This window comes from Astyanax mexicanus, chromosome 1 (assembly GCF_023375975.1).
Source record: "Astyanax mexicanus isolate ESR-SI-001 chromosome 1, AstMex3_surface, whole genome shotgun sequence".
NCBI lineage: Eukaryota > Metazoa > Chordata > Actinopteri > Characiformes > Acestrorhamphidae > Astyanax > Astyanax mexicanus.
The window spans coordinates 63,125,366-63,151,523 of record NC_064408.1 but is presented as its reverse complement, the minus strand read 5'-3'; the positions used below and the strand labels follow the sequence as shown (position 1 = coordinate 63,151,523).

At 39.2% G+C, this 26,158-nt stretch overlaps 2 protein-coding genes across 6 annotated transcripts in view; one reads left to right on the top strand and one right to left on the bottom strand.

Annotated features, from left to right (window-relative positions):
• ralgps2 (Ral GEF with PH domain and SH3 binding motif 2) overlaps positions 1 to 26,158 on the top strand; it is a 197,616-nt gene that overhangs the window by 124,374 nt on the left and 47,084 nt on the right. The gene's annotated exons all lie outside the window — the stretch shown is intronic.
• Positions 1 to 26,158, bottom strand: part of angptl1a (angiopoietin-like 1a) — a 47,516-nt gene that overhangs the window by 3,442 nt on the left and 17,916 nt on the right. Inside the window, exons 2-3 of the mRNA XM_007259484.4 lie at positions 15,420 to 16,333; positions 2,640 to 2,833 (exon numbers count right to left, since the gene is read on the bottom strand). Coding sequence (XP_007259546.3) covers positions 2,640 to 2,833; positions 15,420 to 16,215 — 990 coding nt within the window. The 5' untranslated portion in view covers positions 16,216 to 16,333. The remainder of the gene's footprint in view (positions 1 to 2,639; positions 2,834 to 15,419; positions 16,334 to 26,158) is intronic.

Genomic DNA, 26,158 nt, shown 5'->3' with positions numbered 1-26,158 from the left:
ACTGTTGCATATCAGTTACAAAAGAAAAATCATAACCAAAGTCACACACTTACTATGTATATTTTTAAATAAAACAGTTACAAAAATTGCAGATACCTTTTCAAATTACCATCTTTCAAATAATTTATAGAAAGCAACTTAAATGCAGTTCTAGATGTAGCCTGATTTATGAAAAACCTATTGAAAATAGCAATCCAGTCCTGGATACGTTTTGGAAAAAAATAAAATACCCCAAATGTTTTGGAAAAGTCATGAAAGTTTGGCCTACAGATCTTTGTATTTCTGTTTATCGATGAAGAAAATGTATTTTGAGATAACAAATACATCAGCTCAGAGTTAATTCAGTAATCTCAGGATCTGAAACACATATTTTTAAAGATTGTGTGTCAACATCTTTATCAGAATCGTCTTAGGCCTGAAAAACTGAAAGTCATGACAAAATCATGGAAATTTTATTGGTTAAAAAATATTTAAAAATATGGTTAAAAACCCTCATTTATACATCACTTAGTAATTATTTGGTTGTCCTGGTATCCTGGTGACAGGATTACTCAGTTTAGAGTATGTGTTCATCTCTGTGTGTTTGTGTGTTTTTTGTGTTTGTGGTAATCACCCATGTCATTTAATATGTTATTCACATGTGAGTATACACACACAAACACACACAGCCTGCGTGTCCGTGTTGGAAGTTGTGGATTACAGGTTACAGTGTCCTCAGTGCTTGTGAGTGTTGAGCAGGCACGTTCTGCTCCAGCTGAATGAATTCACGCTCACAGTCTCAGGCAGGGAGGTGTGGACAGGCTTTCACAGCCGTAATTGGATTTTTCCACAGATTTCAGCAGTGCACGGAAAAAACTGGCCCTTTTCCCCCTCAAAGATGTCCAGTTGGACGGAATCGTGTTCTCTAGCCGCGCCGCGCCGTGCCAGGCTTGAACGGGTGGAAATTGTATTTTGTGTTTCTCTGGTTGAGGTGAATTTGCTGTGGGACTGTGCAGTTCTGCCTCGCTGTCTGAGCAGCAGGGTTGAAGTAAGTAAGTTTTGTAATCGTGTTCATGGACGATTCTCCACACACACACACACACAGAGTGTTATTGTCCTCTTGCTTTGGACCCGATAGAGCTGTGTTCTGATGGGTGTTGATATTTGTTGACATTGTTTACTTTTGTTTACTTCTACTTCTGCAGCAGAGCAATGGGTGGGCCTATTTGATCTAATATCACACATTCCATCTCTTGACACACCAAACATACATGCTTATTTCATCTCCTTTACAAATAAAGCACTTGGGCTTTATCTGACTACATTTGCTTTGATTCTCTATGTGCACGCATTTTGATGGTACAGACTGCTGGATTATGTAACAGTAGACTATATGTCTAAAGCTTTGTGTTTATATACTAGTGCATCTCAAAATATTTTAATATTATTAAAACGTTACTTTATTTCAATAGTTCTGTTCAAAATGTGAAACTCATATATTGTATAGATGTATTAGACACAGAGTGATCTATTTTAAGCACTTATTTCTGTTATGTTTGATCATTATGGCTTACAGCCAATGAAAACCCAAAAATCAGTGTCTCAGAAAATTAGAATATTATGTAAGACCTATTGCTTATTTTGGCAGTGTGGGTAGTGTGCCAAGTCCTGCTGGAAAATGAAATCCACATCTCCATAAAAGTTGTCAGCAGAGGGACGCATGAAGTGCTATAAGAAAAAAAAACTGAACTGACTTTCAACACCAGCAGATGATATGACTCTCCAAACCATCACTGATCATCAAAGAAATTTGGCATTTAATTTGTTAATCAATGGAGCAGAGTCTAGAGGAAGAGGGAGAGACACCGTTCAAGCTGCTTGATGTCTAGTGTGAAGTTTCCACCAATCAGTGATGGTTTAGAGAGACATGTCATCTGCTGGTGTTGATCCACTGTGTTTTATCAAGTCCAAAATCAGTGCAGTGCTTCCAGCAGGACTTGGCACACTGCCAAAAGTACCAGTTGGTCTTATATAATAAAATACTCTTATTTTCTGATACACTGATTTTTGGGTTTTCATTGAACTGAATTACTAAAGGTTTCAGTAACCTTCAGTAAAAAAGTTTTTAAATAAAGTAAACTATTCAATGATATTATAATTTTTTGAGATGCACTAGTACTTTGTGATCTGACGCACAGCTTTAGACTGCAGTTCATATTTTAAAGCTGATGTGCGTGCATTCTAAATTGATTTGGTTGTGAGGCACAGTCACAAACATATGTTTTATGGGTAGATGTTTGTAAAATGGTAATGTAAAAATGAATCTTCACTGTAATAGATTTACACAATCAACTCTGCACAGTCAGTACACTTTATTCAATTTGATTTTCAAGTGGATTAGTACTGGTTGAAATAATGAAAATATTGTGTTTTTTATACAATATTTATATTATCGATAATTATAAAACTGGTTTTAACACTGCATAGTATAAGGATCTGAGTCTGCGAATTTGAAGTTAGATAACTCTTTTAACTGCAGAGCTACTTGTTGAAGTTATGAGTGAATCACTGTCTCCCTCGCCATCGGCTAAAATGAATATAGTGAGTGACCAATAAGACAGTAAGCAGTCCCCCATGTTCCACCGGTGTGTCAGTGGTACCTTATAGTTCTCCCAGTTCCTGAAGAAATTAACGGAGCCATCTTTCCTCCTCTGAAAGACCGTCCAGCCTCCGTTGTCCAGTCCGTGCTCACACCAAGCCTGAATCAGCCTATCACCGCCCTCTGCCTTCAGGAGATACATCCCACTGGTGCTGTGTCCAGCCTGCCGCACCTGAAAACAGTCTCGGAAAGGTCCTGAGAGAGTGATATAGAAAGAGAGAGAGAGAGAGATACTCCTGTAATGCTGCAAACCAAATTAAGCACACTGCAAAAAAATGTAATTCTTTTAAATCTGGTCTGAACTTCTGATATTCTGTAGATTTCTGTTAATTAGTACTTATTAGGTACATATTTAGTAGATACTGAATAATTAATACTTAGCAAATGTTTAGTCATTACCAATAGGGGTGTGCCATATTGCATTGTACAAAATAATATTGCCAACATTTTTGAATATCGTAAACAAAACAATATTATTCCCTGAAATATTGTGCCATATCACCCACCCTTAAATATCACATCAAGGTTCTACTCTTTTCTTTTTAAATACTGCTTTTAGCAAAAAAAATAAAAAATCACACTGTTTTTATTTCCCATTATATATCTACTGGAGACAGATTATATCTGTCCAGCATCATTTATTTTACTTTAATCCTGGATATATGGAGATAATTGAAGTGCATTATTAGTACCATGACATTTTGGAGTTCAGTTAGGGGTGTGTCATATATCTATATATTCAATAATAAAATTTTCATTTTATTTATATATATATATATTTTTTAATTCAGTGTTTTATCATATCGCCAAGGGTATCATTATCATGAAAATACCATTAAATATCATGATATTATTTTAGGGCCATATCGCCCATTCCTAATTACCCATAATTAGTAGTTAAGTAGTAGATATTTAGTATTGTACTTAGTATTGAGTAATTAGTCGATACTGCGTAGTTTGTAAATATCAAGTTACATATAAAATAAAAAGTAGGTATTCAATAATAAGCAGGTGTTTAGTGTAAAACATACAAAATTAAGCTGTGGTTGAAAAGGGTTCATAAGGATTTATTGATTGTGTGAATGTTTACATTGTTGACTCACTCAGTGGGAGTTCTGTATTTTATTTTTTAATGTTTTGCCTGATTCTCTGTCCTGTGATCACATTTCTGTAAAGCTGCTTAATGACATCAATTGTAAAAAGCGCTAAGCAAATAAATTTGATTTAATTAGATTTGATTGATTTGACAGCTCTCTTACTGAAATTAGCTTTAGCTGGAGTTCAAGAAAAATGTAAAACTAGGAAAGCATGAACGATCTGTCAGAATACTGTGCTAGAGAGAGAAAGGGGATTGGAATGAGATGTAATCCTGTGTTGTACAGTATATGGCTGTGTTCTGGATGCTGCTCTAACAGCAGATTAGTTTGATTCATGAACTGTTCATATCCCTGTGCATCCGCTAGGCATGATTCTCTAGCCTAAAGAATCCCCACCATTCATTCTAAAGCCAACAAAGACGAGTGGAGAGAGTAAAGGATACGGGGTACTCTCATTTAGCAGCCCACCGCCCGCTCTGGAACATCTTGCTCTGAATTTTGTGAAGTGATGCATTGATATTCTTGTCCACGGGCGAGTCGGCTGAAACACCTAACAGAGACGTTGAAGGTTAAGGGCTCTGAGAACACTCCTCTGTTGGGCAGACTTTGAGAGATCCTCTGTTCTTGCTGAAGTGGCTCCCCTGAGAGGCCGGAGCAGACCTGCTCTGCTTCTCTTTTCTACAGCGGCCCTGTGTCTCTGTCCTGCATGCTCGGCTGACTCTTCAATAAGCCCTGCTCTCCTAATGGAGTTAGCATGCCCAAGGCTTTCCTTCACTGTCTCTTTCCTCCTCCCTGACTGTCCCTCGTACTGTTAGCCTTAAGCTAAAGCCATTATCAGTCATGTAGGGGTGAGCCAGAAAAAGGAAGAAAAGATAGAATGGGGGATAGAGAGGGACCGAGGGAAAGCGTGTCCTGCCTGAGGCTCCTGGGTGGTGTGGTTGGTTATCTGTGTTGAGAGGAAGTTCTTCAGTGGCTGTGGTCACCCAGAAGCAGCTGGTTTGCCCAGCCTTTTCAATGGTGCCCATTGAGTTTGCACAGTCACGCTTTGTGTCACAGAGATTTTGCCCAGCAGGTATCAGAAAAGTGGGGCTGCTGGGGTCCTGTCGAACCCCCGAGTTTCTCGTGTGGCCACTGATTTTACAAGTAGGGCTTTTACGATTACTTTACGCCTTACTGTAAAAAAAATGTTAAGCATGATGGTGGTGGCATCAAGTTCTCAGGCAGTTTTGCTGGATGATGATACTGTGATCACATGACTGTTGAAACGTTTGTTTAATATCAATTTGTTCAACTATATGTGATCACAGTATCATCATCCAGCAAAACTGCCTGAGAACTTGATGCCACCACCATCATGCTTAACAGTTAGTATGTGCTATGTACACCTTCAATAAACTGTACTCAGATGCAAATGCTTGCAGTTTTAGATGTTAACCCTGTGTTGATTTTACAATAGCCCATAAATGTACACTTTATTCTTGAATCTATTAAAACAGCCTCTTAAAGAAATCAAAATCCAAAAATATATATATATAATATAATAGGTGTATAAACGTCCAACTTCAACTGCATCTAACTATAAAGTTTTAGACAAATGGCTTTTGTTCACAGCCAATGTCTGCCAATAAAATAGGAATATATGGAGCAGATGATAAACATTCGTACGGTCATGAAAAACCTGGAAAAGTTATGGAATTGTAAAATAGCAATTTCCAGGCCTGGATAAGTTTTAGAAAAATGAAAATACCCAGAAATGTTTGGAAAAGTCATGGAAATTTGGTCTACAAATCACTGTCTTTAAGTTTATTGGTGGAGCAAATCTATTTTGAGCAAACAAGTACAGTAATTCAGTAATGTAGCCTACACAACAGAGCTCTCAGGTTCTGACACACATTTTATTATTAACGATTGTGTGTCAATATTTTTTATTAGATTCATTTTAGACCTACTGTAATCAATTTTGATTATTAGTTCTAGTTGCTTTTTGTAGTTTTGATTTTATTGTCCATTTCTGCACTGATGTTTTAAAAAATATTTGGTCGTGAAAATTTGCCTTGAAGACATAGAGAAGTCCTGAAAAAAATCATAAAATTGTTGGTTAAAATTTTTTGAACCTTTGACACTAAAATTCGCGTTGAGCTGTGGAGCAGTGGAACTGTGTGGGTGGTGATCATCCAAAATCCTGACTTTTATGACCCTGATGTCTCTGGGTGCAATCAAATTCTAGCATCAGTGCTCCAAACCACTAAATGGTGGTGTAGCGGTTAGCGCCCTGGCTCATTCTGCATAAACTGCGGCTCCAAATGCGTGTTTTTGTAGGTGAAGCCGACTTCTAGTCATATGCTATTAGTGGTCTTGTGTAGAAGAACAGTGTGGAATGGAACCACAGTGGTTGAACTGGATACACTGAAAGATGGAGGAGTCTGCAGCACATGGTAAAGAGATTTGAAACTGGATCTCAGTATTGCTGTGGTTCAGAGAGGAGGTTAGGTGAGATGCAGGCTCTGCTGGCAGACACTGATGCTTGGTGATTCTTTTTGGAGAACTCAGCCATGCTGGGAATTGTAGTCCAGCAGTACTTGACAATATTTAGGTTCTTTGTTCCAGAATCACGCACACCAATGCATACAAAACCTGCCAGTTCTCAGGGGTCAGAAGAAGTGTAAGTGCTTCTCCTGATAAGCTGGAAATTGGAGAAGAGAACATGTCTGTGGTTTGTGTGTGTGTGTGTGTTGGGGGGTGGATTGGTTAAGACATGCTGTGAATCAGCCAGCAGCAGCTCTTTTCCTTTCTTTAGCCGTTGTCCAAGACACTGTAATTGTATAAGTCTGTCTTCACTCATGCTTTGTTACTTCTAATAAAAAGTCTATATATATTTTCCTCAGGAAATAATAATGATAAATAGCACTACAGACTCAAAATTGCTTGGAAAAACCCACAACCCCTGCAGATATGTCTCTTGTGGCTTGTGGAGATCCATCAAACGGCAATAAATGAAAATGCTATCGCTAGAAAGTAGTTACCTTAATAGGTTAATATAATACAATGATAATATATATTATAAAGCCTTTTTTTCACTGTGTGGAAAATTCAGATATATTCCAGTAAAGGGAGTCTTGTTCCTAGCTTTTTAATACCTTCACCGGACCTGTTGTTTTCCATTATTTATCAGCACCACTATTTTGTAGTACATTTAAAGGTTATTTCATGCCTGTCTTTCTTTGGCCCAAACCATAAATAGCAGACATGAACAGTTCAGTGGACCACGGTCAGGACTTGTTGTGGCTCTTGTGAGCTATGCTCTGGTTGGTCAGTTGTGCATGCATGTCACACAGCAGTGTTGATGCAGATTACATTGCAATTAGGGCTGCACGATATATGGTTTAAGCATAGTCATCACGACGTGCTCATGCGCAATAGTCACATCTCAGGACGTGCAATGTCACTTAAGGCAGTTAAATCGAACACGTCGCGTTGCAGTGTTTTGATTCGTGACACAAGTGGATAGTAGATACACAGTGCTGTCTCTGTGTCTGTGTGAGTGACCGGCTGCTGCTGCCTGAGAAGTGTGTGGAGGAGGAAGAGCAGGAGTAAACACGAGGTAACCGCATGGTAAACTCAAGTGTGGAAAAGTGTGCACCTCAGTTCAGCACAGTTTTGCACAGATATTTCCAGTTACAGCTGAATTCACGCTTTTAATCCCCGAAAAATGCTCTTATTTACCTTTTTAAAAAGCCATTTAAATGCCTGATTAAAGGGCCGATTACTGTTGTTTTGCTGTTTTTCCTCGGGTTTTAAGAGCTCGGCTCTGACTTGGCTCTTAATCGATCCAGACGCGAGACAGTGTGCAGGTGGGGGCGGGGCTGGTGACATAATGGGCCCTGCATTGTTTAATATCCTGATATATATCGCCAAAAAAAAGAAAATCTGCAATGTTAACATTTTTCCAATATCGTGCAGCACTAATTGCAATTCCTTCTACTAATCTACTAAGATTAACTGTAGATTAACCTTCATTTCTAAACAGAAATTAAGGGAATCTGAGGGTTATATCTGTTGGCTTCTTTCTGCTGGGTGTTATGCATGCATAAAGGCAGAATTTGGCGCAATGCATGAAAAAAAAAGCAACTTAAATGACTTTAGACTTTTAAACTTCAGCTTCATTGAGCCAACAAAATTTCTATAAAACTTGTGTGGCGGTAACTAGAAACCTATATAAATCAAATTGCATTATAAAAAGATAAAAAGTGCCAGAGTCTGTGATTCAGAGGAAAGAAAAGGTCATTTCTTAGATCTCATTCACACATGTTCACCCCCAACCCTCAGCAACAGTGTGTAAGAGAGCAGTAAAACAGTAGTAAAGTAGGTTTACTGTGAAGCTAATGTAGCGTGTAATTATGCTGTGTTAAGTAGTGCTGTAGTATGCTCAGCACACACCATGTACATGTTTTGGTGATTTTCTTGTCCAAATGAAAAACATAAAAAACAAGCATTTTCTAATATTTTAGTTACCTAAACATATTTGTTGCAAGGAGATTAAAATAGAGAGCAGAAAAAAAAATGGTGCAGTTGCTTGGCTGGGAATGGAACAGTCAGTCAGTTTAGGGCCGAGAGCTGCCCTTCTGGTTGCTTTAGTGTAGGTGAAGGGAAAAATTGTGTCATATGTCTGGAGCAGCCGATCATATATCATTATTATCACAGGTTTAAAATGTGCTATGAGTCTCTGGAGCAGCTGCTTTTCATTTAGATAACCGTGTTTCTATGCTGTGTACTTCTGAACACACTGGAATGAAATATGTCTCAGCCTCAAAGATCGTGGTCTTTCACTTGTGTGTCTATATACATGTTTTTCAAGACACCTTGCCTTTTTTTCCTTTTGTCTGTTTTAGGGCTGCCACGATTAGTCGACTAGTCACGATTATGTCGACTATTAAAATAGTCGACGACTAATTTAATAGTCGATTAGTCGTTTTTTTTTTTTTTTTTTTTTCTCTCCAAACTGCTGCGACTGCCTTTCTGTCCTGGACGCACATGCGCAGTAGTGGAAACCCGGGTAGGTAGTGGACGACATCTCAGGACATTATACAGACAGGCTCTGGTTTCATGGCTACCCCGCTACAGAACTCAAAAGTGTGGGATCACCAAGAAAATAAAAGTGAAACGCGTGCAATGCAATATCTGCAATGAAGAACTTGCCTTCCTCGGCAGCACAACCGCGATGCACGAGCACCTGAAAAGGAGGCATGTTGTGGCTGATTAAATGACGAAGAAGCTAAATTGCTATTTAGCTGCTAAAATTAGCGTAAACAGAGCGTTAACTTAGTACTTAACTTACTCATCTTGATAGCTTTAAAACAGAGGTCACTAATAGGCGGACCGCGATCCGGATCCGGACCCAGACGTTGTCACAAATGCCGTCCCAAACCGATAAACTACAGAGAAGGATTTCATTCTGACAGTGGCTTCTGTTTTCAGTGCTTTTCGGTGCAGTAAACTCACAGATCAGTCATGTGTGGTGTAAAATCACCAAACGCTCTCCTCTGCCAATCAGATCTGTGCAGACCGCTGCCCTGTGTACGGTAATGTACACAATATCTGGACAGAGAGGCATTTTTTATTAATATACTTTTTTTCATAATAGTTCAAACAACCTCACGGTTGAGATGTTTCATAAATGCCAGTGCCTTATCCTTATTTTACACAGTTGTTTACACTTTATGCTAAACAGTAAAATAATTGTCTGTTACAACAAGCTGCATATTTCATTAAAGGTTTAATGAACTATGATTTTAATTGTTTTTATTTTTAGTTAGCATATAGCTGAAATCTAATGTTGGTTGTATAATAGCAGCTGCATTCTATTGTGATAAACTGTGTTTTATATTCAATTAACGTATGATCCGATTAGTCGACTAATCATAAAAAATAATCGGTGATTAGTCGACTATAAAAATAATCGTTTGTGGCAGCCCTAGTCTGTTTACAATCTCTATTTACAATCTGATTTCTCTTATTTCTGCGTTCATTCTCTTTTTTCTAGTAGTGTTTAATTCCAAAGTCTTAGTGGATTGTGTTGATTTTACTATTTTCTCAACATGGTTTAAATAAAATGTTAATTATAAGGTGTGCTTTTAGCCAATGAGGTGCTTTTCCTGGCAACCCTTCTCCTAGCACTGTCCCATGCATCACCTGCCAGAGCTGAGGTTTGATTGGAACATATCTGAGGCTTGCTAGAGTTCCTGGTTTTAACATCCTTAGTCACTAAGATTGAGGTGATGTGCTGCTCTCCAGATTTACTAATCAACAACTGTGTGGACAGATTGTCTCCAAAAAAAAAAAAGCTTTTGGAAAGTAACAGGAACAGCATATCCTTTCATATTGAGAATAAGTTGTTGAGGGCAGAATATTGGTGAAAAATTGTGTATATTTTCAGTCATTTCAAATTTAAAAGTGAGAACAGTAAGAGTATAAGTATAAAGAGAGATAATGACTACTGTATGGGTCTCTCTCTCTACACATCGAGCAGCGAGAGGGAGAGAGATGAGAGAAGGAGTGGCTAGTTAGGCTCAATCCCATTTCACCCCCTGACCCTACTACTTAGCACTATTCTCTGTGTTGCATGTGAACACCTTTGGCTGGAGGGGGAAATGTTTGGACTACATGACCCTTCAAACACTCCAGGCAGAGGGATATAAGAATCACTGGCAATATGGCGGCACAAGCGACCAAAGAAGCAAACAAATTTAAGTATTTCCCTTAATAAAAATTACAATTACCACTGTATTACCACAGTTTAATGTGTAGTTTCAGTGTTTTATGGCCATTTTCTTCATAACAAGCTTCAAAAATATGCAGTTTGCTAGTAGTTTGTTTCAGTAGCTAGCAAGCTAGCTAACCTTCCTGTTCCATCTTAAATGGTGTAACAGACAGCAGAGGCTACAGCATATAAGGTGGAGTGGTAAAATAAAACAAATAAAAGAAAAAAGAAACACACAGAGTATTTTCCTTGTGTTATTATGAAAACTGCATTATTATATTATAGTTTAATGTGTAGTTTCAGTGTTTTATGGCCATTTTCTTCATAACAAGCTTCAAAAATATGCAGTTTGCTAGTAGTTTGTTTCAGTAGCTAGCAAGCTAGCTAACCTTCCTGTTCCATCTTAAATGGTGTAACAGACAGCAGAGGCTACAGCATATAAGGTGGAGTGGTAAAATAAAACAAATAAAAGAAAAAAGAAACACACAGAGTATTTTCCTTGTGTTATTATGAAAACTGCATTATTATATTATAGTTTAATGTGTAGTTTCAGTGTTTTATGGCCATTTTCTTCATAACAAGCTTCAAAAATATGCAGTTTGCTAGTAGTTTGTTTCAGTAGCTAGCAAGCTAGCTAACCTTCCTGTTCCATCTTAAATGGTGTAACAGACAGCAGAGGCTACAGCATATAAGGTGGAGTGGTAAAATAAAACAAATAAAATAAAAAAGAAACACACAGAGTATTTTCCTTGTGTTATTATGAAAACTGCATTATTATATTATAGTTTAATGTGTAGTTTCAGTGTTTTATGGCCATTTTCTTTATTACAAGCATAAACAATATGCAAGTTTAACTACTAGTTCATCTGAGTAGCTAGCTAATTAGCTAACTTTCCCATTCTACCTTAAATGGTGCAACAGAGGCTGGAATTGTAAAACAATAAAAAAAAGGAAACGCATAATAACCTTGTATTATAAACACTATAATACCATAGTTTAATGTGTAGTTTTTGTGTTTTATGACTATTTTTTAATAACTATATAACTTTCCCGTTCTCTCTTAAATGGTGTAACAGACAGCAGAGGCTGCAGCATTAAAGGGGGAACAGAAAATAAAATAAAACTAATTTCAGCTTTTCATTAAGGAATTGACAATAATAGTTAATCACTGGACTGCCTGCACCCTTTATGAAGACATGATGCCTTAAAGTTAAATAGTTAACCAACAGGTAGGTTGCTGAACTTTAGTATTACACTGCTATCAGCTTGGCAGGGTCAACTACAGGAACTTGAAAGGTTGTCACAATTCTTAGGGGGAGGATTCCACTCCTTCTTCTTGTAACTGTTTTAAAGCCCCACTAGGTAGGGTTTTCTTGATTTTTAATCATTTTAAAGAAGTGAAATTACAGTGTGAAACTCACTGCAGCTCTGCTCTGAGGTGTAATAGGAGGAATAGCGGTGCTCTCGTGTCTGTGCCGGGCTCTTCTGAGCTCAAACCAGACTCTGTAAGTTTTCCGAGGTGGCCGTGACCAACGCTCGCGAGAACTGCGACCTGCTTTCCGACTTTTAGTTCTAACAGTTCTACAAAGACTACTAGTTCATTCTTTACAAACTAACATACAGACACTCTGGCAGAAGCTGGAAAGAGACCGAATATGTCTGTGAAAGCCAGAAAGCGAGTAAGAGAAACTAATCTGCCTAAAACATTTATTACACTCTGCAACTGTAGGGGGAGCCCACGAGCACAAAATCTCAATCCTACCTAGTGGAGCTTTAAAGGTAATGAATGGTTACACTCAAAAACAAGGTGTAGGGGTACGAAGAGAAGTGGGATTTGGTCCCTAATCTATCAGTACTCCTAAACCACTACAGTTACTGCTTACATCCTTAGGATGCTGACTGACACATACACTTGTGAAAATGTTTGTATTTAGCCTAATAGTGTGTACCTCATATTCGTTGAGCAACTGTGTGTTCTAAACTTCTGTTCCGTGGTGGTTTGGTGCAAATACATGTATTGTTACACCCCTAGTAAAAGAAAGCACAGTGTTTAAGGTTCCTGCTATGTCACTTCCACACACCAAACTCATTATTCTGCTATTCAGCTATAGAGTTTTCCATTCTAGGGCACCTTAAGGGTCATATGTGTGTGTGTGCTTTTAATATACTTGACATCTGTTTAATGTGTCTTCAGACAGATGAAGAGAGTGCATGTACGGAGGGGCACCGAGATTCACGGCGTTCTTAGAAAGCAGGAAGGGTCTGGTGCTGAAATTACTGTATGATTTACTCCTGCTGTAAAATTCCCTCCATACTAACCCTGCGTCCTGCATGTCCACTGGCTGCTCTGTAGAAACTACATGCTACATGTGTGTCTCCTTATTCCTGCACATGACCGTTGTAGTACATGTGTTCCTGATGAGCGCTCTGCTCTCGCCACTCGCCTGACAAATCTTTCAGCTCTGCTTATTTTATCTTTAGAGTTTCATTCAATTACAGAAAGTGATTTCTTCCTTCATTCCTTTTTTTTCTCCATGCTATAAGGCTGATTCTCTCATTCTGTCTTCTTTTTTTTTGTGGGGATTGCTTTTCTGTTGTCAGACACAACAGCTTGACCCACTTTTTTCTGGAGACTGTTTTTTTCCCAGAAACAGCATTACCATGGAAATTGTTTTCACGATTAATTTTGCCGGTGGTGACTGTACTTTTAGGGCTCGTGTATGTGCGTGTGCGCGCACTAGCTTGGGAAGATTTGCTGGCGAGAAGTTCGGCGACATCTTGTTGCCTTTATGTGCTGCATTCCACTCCCACTGTGTCAGCGTGTCGATAATGACAGATGTGTTTGACTCTAGTGACGGAACATGCAGTTATGTCAGGATCAATGGCTGAATGTCGTGTGCCTAGTCTGTAGGAATGTCTGAACTGATCTTTTATTTATTTTTTTATTTTTTTTCGTGCTTTCATGTCTTGCCAAAAAGGGATGATACTGCTAAACTGGAACAGAGGATTCTAGGATTTGTTTGGGCTCGTTTCAGACTCTGTAGAAATAAACGCTTTCTGCTGTGCGATTAGGCATCAGAAGGACTGGGGCGACAAAAACATCGCCACACGCTGACATCCATTCTGTTTATGCAGGAACCGTGCTCTCAGTGGCCAGCCTCCTGACACTACCCACTCCCGCTGGGTTCCCCGCTATTGTTTACAGAAACCTAATATCTGGGTGCTGTGCCATGTTTGTATAAACAACACTTCCATTACAACTGTTGGAACGAGTGGATTGATTGTAAGACATATTGAAAATACCAGTAATGCAGTTATTTAACCCTCTTAATTAAAATTTGTTTCATAATGTGTTTGTGTTGTAATGCTTATTAACACACTGAAATCTAGGCTAATTATTTAGTTATTAGTCCTAATAATGAATAGGCTATTTAGTAGCTGTTTTGTTTAGCCTATGTTGTGGTATCCCACATGGTTCTGTTTAAGGGCTGGTGAAGGTGTCTCTATTTGTTGCTGAACCCTAGGTTAATTTTTCAGTTATTAATTCTGACACAGAACTCTATTTTAACACATGTTGTGGCATCCTACAGAGTTCTGTTTTGGGGACTGATGAAACTGTCACTCTTTGTGGCAGTAAAGTAGTCATAAAGGAAAATAACTGATATGTGGACCTACAGTATGGTGCAAAAGTTTTAGGCACCTGTGGGAATTTTATATAAAGAAAAAGCTTCTTATCTGTGAAGTAAGTGTTTATTAGCTCAGTGAAACACCAGCATTACAATAAACAAACAGCAATGTTACAAAAAGCAGTGCTTTTACAGCACTGTTTTCCTTAAAACATCTTCTAATCTCTCCTCCTCATCTGAGTTTAATAGAGTTACTTCTAGTTCTCATCATATTAATCAACAACTGGTTTGGTAAATTGGTAAATTTGGTAAATCAGGTGAGCTGCTGACGGAACTGAACATATACACATGCTGGCTGAGGAGCATCCAGGAGAAATCTGGTACTACACTTTAGTTTGCATCTGTTTAATTCATATGTGGTGCTTTTTTTTATTAGTTTAATTTGGTTTACTTTTACACAGTACTGTACATACAGAGTTAAAGATATTAATGGTTGTATGATATAGGCTAATATGACAAGTAACATTAAGTGACTTTAAGAGTTGTCAGATCATTGTATCATTGATACTTCACAACATATTCACTAGTAATTAGGAACTTTAGTAGGTGCAGACTACATAACTACTCAGTAACATGGGGTCATGAATTAGAGCATCTGTTGATTTGCAGTGAAAACTCACAGAAGAAAAAGAAAAGAATGTGGATCAGATTTCTCTTTATCCATTGTAAATATCCTACTTTTATAGGATATGTAACTGGTTGCTGCACCAACTACCATTTACAGCTACCAGTCACAAACAGGTCTAGATCTTAAACCTGCTAGACTTTTCTCTGGGGCTTGCAAAACACCGTAAATCACTTAAAAGCTTGGTGAACTGTTGGATTGCATCTTTCAGCGTTCACACATTGCAAAAGAGAGAACCAGTGCTAAGCAAACATCGATTTACCAATCACAATTTCCAACAACAACCTAAAAAATCTTCAAAAAACAGATTGCGAGCATCAAATCATGTACTGTGAACCTGTCATAATCTTATTTAATCTGCTGCCACAAGAGTCCACATAGTCTAAAGTCTAAAGATGAACCCCAGCATGTATATTGCTTTCTGCTATTGTGTTATGCACCATTATACAAAAGATGCCCAAAGTATTTTATTGTATACTTTAATTATTATAGTGTTTTGTTTTTTCCACCTAAATGCCTTTTTAATACCTTTTCAAAATGTTAGCTTTGTTAGACTAAGTTTATTAGATATGCAGCAACATTGTAGCTTGAAGACAATATACATCCATTCACTTACCGTCTGTGGTCAGCGTGCCCTGGGGTGGCAGCGGGACGCCCAGCGGGTCGGCTGTGGGCAGAGTATCCATGCGTGAGCCGCGTGGAAATGCCCGGTTATTATGTTCCCTGTGGATCTCGTTGGTGAAGCGGTTGCTGTTGGCCGGGATGGTCTCGGGCACTACCTGCACCAGCGGCGGCACGACAGGCAGGTCTTGGCGGCTGAAGCTGCGCATGCAGCGCTCCTCCAGCGCGGCTATCAGCACCGACTGGTTGTTGACGGTGGAGGCCAGGTTTGCAAAGCGCATCTCTATCTCCTTGTAGCGGGAGGCCAGACGCAGCATCTCGGAGGTGACGTTCAGCACGCGGTTCTCCAGCTGCACCAGCTCCAGCGAGTTGTCCCTCTTGCGGATGATCTCGTGCAGGAGCTGCATGTAGAGCTGCGTGACTCGAGAGTTCATGTTGCGGGACTCCTTGCGCAGCAGCTTCATCTCGTTTACCAGGTTGCCGTCCACATCGGCCACGAGCTGCAGCATCTCGATCTCGCGCCGCTGCTTGGACAGTATCTCCTTCAGGTCTGAAATGTCCATGCGGGTCACCCTGTCCTTGTCTGGCTCGGGTCCCGTGGCCGAGGCGCAGATGGGGCCTGTGATTCTCTGCTGCGGGACCAGGAAAGTGTACGAGCATCTTTTCGCATCATCCGGGGCTGCCCTGCGCCGCCGCGATGAAAACAGTGCTGCGTTGCCTGAGCGGCAGTTGCTGAGGGCAACGAAGGACAGGCACAGCAGGATGCCAGCGTTCCACGCTGGTGCTCTCATGACTGTTGTGCTTTTCTTCTCCGTCACCACCTCCTGCCTCCTTCTCTTCCTCTGAGATGCCCTTTCCCTCTCTAGTCTGTCTTTGTGTGGCCAGATGGAGAGGTGACGAAAAATCCCCCTGAAACAAGTAAACACATAGCAGTGATTGATACTTTGACAACAGTAAGAGAGTAATTTAAAACACTAGTATTTTATTTTTGTTTTATTTCTAATTTGTATCCCATTTCTCCCCAATTTATCATTATCCAACCCACTCATTAGGACGTCCCATATCACTAGTGATGCCCCAACACCAGGAGGTTGAAAATTAGGACCTGCCTCCTCCGATACATGTGAAGTCAAAGTCTTCAAAGAGCCCTTACTCTCCTAACACCTCTTACAAACTAACTAACCACCTGTAGGCCCTATCTAAAGCTGTTTTTTACCTTTAACTCTATTACTTTTGTTCTTCACTATTTCGACAAAATAGCCTTTGGACAAAAGCATCTGCAAAATGTAATGTAATGTAATGTAAAGTCAGACTCCGCCTCTTTTAGAACAACTGCTGATGCAGCATTGCCGAGTAACATCACAGCGCACTCGGAGAAAAGCACAGCGACTCTGTTCCGAAACATGAGCTCACAGATACCTTCTTGTGCTGATCGACATCACCCTTAGGAGTGATGAGTGGAGAGAGCGTCATCTACCCACCCAAAGAAAGCAAGGCCAACTGTCCGTGGCAAGCTGCTTAAACAGGATTCGAACTGGCGATCTCCTGATCATAGTGGCAGCACTTAACCCACTGGACCACTCTGAACCCAAAGCACTAGTATGTTTGATAACCCAAATTAGCATCTTGCTAATTGAATGGGTGAATTATTTCCTTGTTCCAGATGTATTAAATCAGGCAAGCTTGTTATTTAGTTTTGCATCAAACAATGAGGCTGATTACAATAAAACGTAGGTAATGGAAGGATTAACTTCCTTTTTAACCAGTTTTACTTTTATACTGGCCTACATTACACTTAGTTTTAAATGAACTCTGAATGACATACTGTTATCTAGAAACAAATAAACAGATGGGTATCACACAGCTCAATTTATTAGAGACGATTGTGTTAATGGATAAAGCCTGAAGCCTTTTGTCATTCTTATATGGATATTTAACATTATTTAACAAAGCAATTATTTTGAGCCCTACAAACTGGTGAAACTTCCTTAACTTAACTTCAGTGCAAAACTAAAGAAACAGGAAAAATTAGTGACTCACAATCAGTTCAGTTAAACTATTTATATTAATAACCAAAAATCAGCCTCTGTTTGAGTGTCAAAGGGGATCAAAAATCTGATTCTATTAAATGCCTTAGCAACAAACAAGCAGCAAGTTAGCAACAAAAACAATCAAAAATAAAACAAGCAATATGAGCATGGTAATTTCAGTGCGCGTTTGCTCTGTTGACTTATTATTTTTCATTTTTAGAGAGCAGCAGAGTAATGTATTCTTAAATGTGAATCTGTTTTTATTAACTGAGTAAAATGCTCATTTAACAGGTTTCTGTAAAATGCTTATTAAAGTAAAATACTTATTACACTTAAAATACTTATTATATTATTTAATGCTGTGTCTGTGAGATCAGATTTTTATGATGTTTACATTAGTGCTAATTCCAAACAAATTCAAGGATTCAAGGAGATTTTATTGTCATTCGCATCTTATGTGGTACATGAGGTGGAACGAAATTGTGATCTCACGATCCAGTTTACACCCAGGAGCTGTTATTAAATAGATATATAGATAAAAGTACAATAAAGGAATACAATAAAAATAGAATATACAAAATAGTTAAAGATAAATACCCCAATGAAATAAATAGAAAGAGTAGACAGGTTGCAACAACAAGTCCAGAGTGCAAATGTGCTATAGCAGCATGAAATGAATTAGAGCAGTAATGAAAATAAGTTAGTTAAAAATGTATGTGGATAAATCACGAGACTAATCTGTCATAATTATGCTTGTAAACCATTAGAGAAAGGATCATTTTAATCGTTCTTACTGGTTTATAAATCACAAATTGCACATGCACATGAGGAATAGGGCTGTACTGCCAGATTTCATAAGATGTCCTGGTTTAATAATGAACACACGAGTTACCACAATGCTATGTGCTCTGAATGTTGGATATTTGTTCTGTTTGCTGCGTGATTCTGAACCCAAATGACTGTTTGTTTTTAGTACAAAGGCTCTAAGGGAAAGAACAGACATTTAATGATGTTAAATGATCAGTCTGCTTTAGCCGTGGCTTCTTCTCAGTCAGTCTTTTATCTCTAATAACACAATCTAATAGTTTTAAAAGTTCCTCTTCTCTGACAGTGTTCTGTGTTGTGGACATGAGTAGGAGAAAGAAGAGTGTAAAGTTAGGAGAGTAAATTGCGAGAACGGAGAGAATTTAGAGCTTAATGACTATCCTTTATGTGCTGTCTCTATCTTCAGTTCTCTGTAATGGCAGGTAGAATGTGCTGGATTCCAGAGTGCTGAGACGTAAACAGTGTTGATGGAGAGAGGCTGAGGAGACAGAGGAAGGAGTAAGTGTGTGGTCACACTGGTCTCTGACTGATGGAGTGCAGGAGTGCTTCCTCTGATTAATGATGTGCTGTAGGTCTGCTGGATTTTAGCAGTGTTTTGAGAATAAAGGAGTTGGTTGGACAGCAGTGTTTTAGTGGTTCTGTTCCGTCTGAAGTGAGTCAGTCGTGTATCCTTCTGCTACCCATCAAATGTTTAGAAACGCCTCAATTGGGAAGACCTTGAGTTGTGTTTTGAGTTCCACATTTCCACTTTTTTTTTTATGTAAAAAAAGGGGCTCCGAGTGGTCAGGAAATAGATCGCCGGTTCGAATCCCGTTTATGTAGCTTGCCATCAGCTACCGGAGCCCTGAGAGAGGACAATTGGCCTTGCTCTCTGGGTGGGTAGATGGCATCTCTCCCCACATCACTTTAAAGGGTGATGTTGATCAGTACAAGGCGTCTGTGAGCTGATGTATCGGAAGGAGGCATGTGCTAGTCTTTACTCTCCTTGTGTTGGGGCATTACTATTGATGGGGGAAGTCCTAATGAAATGGGTTGGGTAATTGGCCGTGTAAATTGTGGAGAAAATGGGATAAAAATAAAATGATAAAAAAATATATATATATCCCAGCATATTTCCTGTAGACATTTTGTATTTGCTTTTATTCCAGAAATGAAAGCGTATGGATGGTTTTGAGCAAAGGTTTGTGTTTTGGAGGGATGACACTCAGTAGAATAAAGTCTTGTACAGGTTATTTAGTAGAAACTTTGCAGTTACAGAAGCAGTACGATAACTTTATTTCACCATCATGAACATTATCCAGTGCTGTTTACTGAGTCAGTTAAACACCACCAAGAATCCATTTGTATTTATTGTTATTTTGTTGTATATAGTGTACCATTGTAATAAACAGTAACGTGCAGTACCAGTCAAAACCTTAAATTCAGAGTTTTTTCATTATTTAAAGTGTTCTGCATTATAGATGAATAATAGTAAGAGTAAAGTAATCCAAACTATGAATAAAAACAAAGGAAATTATTTAGTAGTAAACAAATTTTTTTAAACACACCAGAACATGTTTTATATCCTTCATTCTTTAAAGTAGCTCTTCCTTAGATGACAGTTTTGCAGATCTTGGCTGAATTTTCTCGGTCAGCTTTGAGGTAGAATCACCTAGAATTCAGGCTTTCAGTTAACAGCTGTGCTAAACTCATCAAGAGTTAATAGCTTGAATTTCTTGCCTCTTAATTTAGGTGTATACAGTGAATAGACATTTTTAAGTAATGTATTATGTTAAGAACTGCTCAACCAAGTAAAGAAAAAATACTTTATAAGGAGTAAGGGTCATTCAATCTGAAAAAAAAAAATCAAGAATTAAAGAAGTAGTGCAGTCGCAAATACCATTAAACATTATAATGGAACTGGCTCTCATCAGGACCACCCTAGGCAAAGAAGACCAAGAGTTACCTTTGATTCCTTGGTTGCTTAGGATACATTTATCAGAGTTTCCAGCCATAGAAACTGTTTAACACTTTTAAGTTACTACGTGGTTCCTTATGTATTCCTTCCTTATGTGAAGTCTGGATGGCTTTGGTATTTATTAAGAATATAGAAAAATAAGAAGCATATCTAGAAATCAAGAGTTTTTAGTCAGATTGTCCATAAACATAACGCAGTGTTAGTGTTAGTTTTAGTGTTAGTGTGTGTGTGTGTAGTTAGAAGTGAGCTTCAAACATCACTTGCCACTATAAATAGCTTCCATTCTCTTATGTGATGTTATTGTGAACACACACACACACAGACACTCATCTGTTCAAAAATACAGTTCCCACCTTTAATATGACCTTCATGTGCCTTACCTCCCTTTCCTACACATCCATCCTGCTTCTGCTGCTGCTTTAAAGTCTTTAAAGTCATGGCTGTCACTAAGCTGGTGTCAAAATAAACATCCCCTCCTAGCTCCCTGCTCTGACTTGCACTGCAAAAGGTAAATTTGGCCCTCATGCCCTGACTTTTCCTCCTCTGGGTGTAAATTTAGCCTGCTTGTTTAGTCTCTCTCTGCAGCGGGGACCGGTTTTCTGCAGTGCCCCTGAAGCGAGCTGATGTCTTGCAGCGGGGGTTCAGTATTTGGCGCGTCCCCGCTGCGACCCTCTCTGTATGGGGTCAGTATTTGTCGCTGCTCTGTGTGCAGGGGCTGCGTTCTCCACCTTTAATCCTAGGATTACTTTTCTCCTCCCGCTGTGCTCTGCTCTTCATCACTGCCAGAGACACACTCGCTCAGGTGCCCCACTTTATACACACACACACACACACACACACCTCCCACAGAAACACACATTCTTCTCACCGTCACATTACCATGTGTGCTTCTGTGAGGCCAAGGCCACGTCTACATACCTGGCTCAGAGGTTTCCACACACACACAGCCTCTCACCGTGTTTTTCAGACAGGGCTTTACAGCTAGCTGCGGCTACAAGATCAGCAGTGTTGGGGAACCGTTATGCTAATTCCCACATTACAAGCCTCGTTATCCATAAGCCTCATAATCCATGTCTTTCACGTGAGCATATTTGCATGATTTGCATTATGAAACTCCCTCTATTTACATATCAAAATCAATAACTTCACACACATGAACCATGTGCATCAATTGACAAGTGATCCATTCAAGTGGTCTCTGAAACTGGGAAATACCAATTATACCACTTAAAATGTTTATTGGATCAGCCAGTGAAGTGGTGTTTACATGCAGTAACCTCAGGATTCTAGATGATAAACAAGATTACGAAACTCAACCACTTAGCAACCACTTAGAAAATCCCAGCAACCACTTAGCAACACCCTAACAACCGTCTTACAACCTCTTTTCAACACCCAACCCATCACCTAGGATGCTGGATTTGCCGCAGCAGCAACACACAAAGTATGTTCAAGAACTTCACTTTAGTTTGTTACTAGTCTCCAAGACTGAATTATATCAATTCCTTTCCATTGATTAAATGCTTGAAGTGTTTATTGATAGTTCTTTATTTTGATATAGCGCTCTTCTAAAACCCAAAGACGCTTGCAATCATTAGTACAAAGAAGATACAGATATTCAGCACACAGACAATACAAATGCAACATTTACACTGGAGCTCCAACTCAACAGTACTACAATATGTAAAGCAGGGGATTAGAACGTTAAGCAGAATAAAGACTATAAGCAAGAGAGAATAGATAAGTTTTAAGAGTTGATTTAAATATGGGAAGAGTGGGAGAAAGCTTAACTGCAGCAGGAAGAGAATTCAGTAATTGAGGAGCAAGCCTGGAGAAAGCCCGAAAACACAGAAATATCAGAGATTACTTGATGACTTGATTTCATTGTTTTGGCATTTTCTGTTGTTATCCATACCTAGAGTGTGAATCTCTGACAGTCATTCAAAATAATCTAAATTACCATCAGCTGCCGAAGCCCCGAAAGAGCATGATTGGCCATGCTCCCTCTGGGTGAGTAGATGGTGCTCTCTTCGTGCATTCCTCTGTGAGCTGATGTATTTGAATATAGACGGTGGTTTATGTATGAATGGCTTATTACTTCACATGTATCAGAGGAGGCATGTGCTAGTCTTAACCCTCCCTGTGTTGGGATGTGTTGCTAGTAATAAGGTGAGTACAGCTGAGTGGATGGGATAATGAATAAAGCTAATTTTGGGAGAAAAGTGGGATAAAAAATATATATATATATATAATAAATGGAAGTAAAGTACCATCTGTTATATACAGTCTTCCAAGGAGCGCTGGAATGGAGCGTAAATCTGAATACCAGATTGCTCCTTCCTTCCTATAGTGTGTAATGTGAAAACTATGGCTTCTGTATCCAATTAATGACTATAAGTCGACAAAGGAGCTGTGCTCACACAGACTGAATCCTAAATGGCATTTTTTTAGACATGCATATTATAACCAATTGGGTTGAGAAGCCCCTTTTTAATGGCTTAAAAAGTGCAGTGTGTAGGACATAAGTAGTAATTTAAGATCGAACATACTGTAGGTAGCTGTACAGCAGTATAGCAGTAGAAATACTGAAGCATTGTACTTTACAGACTATAAGGTGCATCGTATTATGAGGAGCACTATCAATGAACATCTATTGTAAGAATGCATACTTAAAGTGAGCACGGTTTTTGCCTTGTTTCCCTTCTAACAGTTTTCTTTCTAAGTCAAACGAGTGCTGTATGTTATTCTACACAGATTTCTCTCCTGAAAACTTTTGGGTGAGTAAAATGCTTCAGTTTATTTACAGTAAGCTTAGAATTCCAGTATTTTGTCCAAGGGTGAGCACCAGCTGCGGTTAGCAAGCGCTTAGCTAGCCGCGATTAGCAGCACTAGCCAGCCACGGTTAGTCTACTAATCGCGGTTCTGGCCACAGTTAGCAGCACTAGCCAGCTGCGGTTAGCAGCACTAGCCAGCCGCGGTTACCAGCACTAGCCAGCCGCGTTTAGCAGCACTAGCCAGCCGCGGTTACCAGCACTAGCCAGCCGCGTTTAGCAGCACTAGCCAGCCGCGGTTACCAGCACTAGCCAGTCGCGTTTAGCAGCACTAGCCAGCAACGGTTAGCAGCACTAGCCAGCTGAGGTTAGCAGCACTAGCCAGCAACGGTTAGCAGCACTAGCCAGCTGCGGTTAGCAGCACTAGCCAGCCGCGGTTAGCGATAATAAAAGCCGCCTGATAATGGTAGACTGAGGAACCTTGAGTGTTCTGGTAACCCAGGCAACTATTGGATAGCAGTTTGACTCACGTAACTTGTTTTAATGTGATAAACGTACAGGCTACAGTCTGATGTACTCACCTCTGGACAGCGAAAGAGCTAGCACTGTGGTTAGCGGCTAATGCTAATACTGCTCCAGCCTCAGCGCCGGAGAAACTCCTTGAAACTCCTATATAACGCTGTATCTCAGTGGAGTAGCTTTACATCTTCTTACGACTGGTTAAATCATACATAAGGCACATCAAATTATTAAGCGCACTGACAATGTTTGGGAAATTAAAAGATTTTAAGTGCATATATTTTATGCATGTGCAGCACTCAAAACTTAAAAACAGCCCATGTAAAAATCCAGCCAAGCAGAAGCTCACGTGATCAGTTGTTTTAAAGGGTAACCAGTTGATTAAGTAAGTGAGTCAGGTGAGCTGCTGATTGTGTGGATTAAAACCCTTTAGGCAAACAGTTCCCATGGGCACAGGTTTTAGACCCCTGCTTTTAATAAAGAAAAAAATATATATATAATGTAACATATAATGTAAATGTAGCTTATACTGCAGCCAGTGACGCATTATAGGAGCAGTGAATAGGGCACCTAAAATAAAATCATCAAGTCTGACTGTTGCAATTTGGCTCTGAGGCCTTGACTTTATGGGTGATTCAATCTTATACAAGTGCTGTTTGAATTCAGACTTGGTTGTGTAGCCGCCTGTGAGCTTTAGAAATGAAGTTTTAAGAGCTTCGCACTTGAGGCTTTAGTCCAGTGACCAGGTGACTCAATATTCCAGCAGGTTGGCGGTATTCTGTTATACAATATATAAAATGACTTATTCTTATGCTCCGTGTCTCTCTCTCTCTCTCATTCTCTCTCTCTCTCTCTGTTCCTTCCTGTAATGTCTCTAACCATCTCCTTTTCAAACTAGAAGCTCTTCTTGATATCTCTGAAAGATGGTGATGAGAGGCTCCTTTGTCTTCAGAAATTCAGTCTGATCCATGTTTGATCTGTAGCAGGTTGTTAAATGTAACACCTTTCAGAAGTTTCTATAGAGTTTCAGTTGTGTCTATTATAGAGTTTCTGATGAAAGATGTTTCATATTTTGTGCTTTAGATTCTTTGAGCAGTTACTGTGTGTCTGTCTGCCTTTTTTTTACCACAAATACAGATGGAGGATTTATTCAGATGGAGATATATATGCATTGAAAATGTACAAAATATAAGCTTTATATATATATATATATATATATATATATATATATATATATATATATAACCTAATAGCATCAGCTGGTATGGTGGCCCTGACAATTTATTTCTACCTGTGAAATTTCCACTTCTAATAAAAATATATTTTAGCAGACTGGTGGACAGAAAACTTTAATGTGATCAGCAGTATTCTCTTCAAAGAGACTGCTAGAAACAGACACACCAACTACCTCCACAATTATGTTACTGGAGGATGAACCTGTATAGTGAGTGTTAAAATGATTAAATCATGTAAACTTACAAACTTAATAGCAACATCTTGGGTACCTTGGATACATTATTATCCACCTATCAATTACTTAGCAACACCATAGCAACCAACTTAAGTACTAAAGCAACTACTTATCAAAACCATAGCAACCACTGGGATACATTGTCACATCCCAACTGCCTAGCAACCACTTAACACCATAGCAACCACCTGCAAGATTAGCAGTTGCCTTATACCATCTAAAATGTGCATCCTTTCTGCTTTTTTCTTTTTTAGGCATTTTCTTAATTAGATAGCAGATTAGATAATTGGATTGCAATGTTTACCTCCTTAAAACCAAAATCTTTTTTCCCCCCATGCCAAATCAGATCATAATATTGATCCTAATTTGATTTTTACAAATACAGAAGATAGAAAGTGAGAGAAGCTAAATATTTAGGCTGACAAAAACAACAACTTGACAATAAATAAATAAATAAGTTCTTTAAACATTTGCCAAATGAAGAACCATGTTGGCTATTATTAAAAAGTATGTGAAGATATGAAGAACTTTTATTAATTAAGTATCTAACATGGTTCTTTAAGGAACCAATAGCAGTTGTTCTACAGCATTGTAGGACCATTTGCTCTTTTTTTTTTTTTTTTTTTTTAGCTGTAAATCAAAGAACAAAAGAACACAAAATATGATTTTTTTTTAGGTGAAGGAAAGTCGGCAAGAAACGGAGGACAGAAAAAGATGAGTGCAGGTTGAAAAGTGGGTCAGATACATAATGCTGCTGTTGGCCGTACTGCTAAACAGGTCGCCTGGACCGGGCGTAGCTTTTTGAGTGCAATAAGAGCCGGCCAGCCGCCGACTGCCTTCTCATTTTTCTCTCCTTCCAGCGCTCTATCTGGGAGCTGTCTCGCTCATTCTGATTAGCACTGACAGCGTGTCCAATGGATACCAAGACAACTGGAACGCAGCGCTCCGTTTTTCGCAATCACTCTGGAGAAAAGAGCGAAATACTTTGGCGTGGGCTTAGTGGCGGACAGCTAACGTGTCCAGAACAGATGTCTGGACTGTTGGCCCAAGCCAAAGCAAAGTGATTGCTGCTTCGTTATTGAAAGCTCGCAGCTCGCTTCTGTTCGTGCTTTATTTCTCTCTACTTCTCTTTGTCTTTGCGTGTGAGGACGGGGTAGGAGT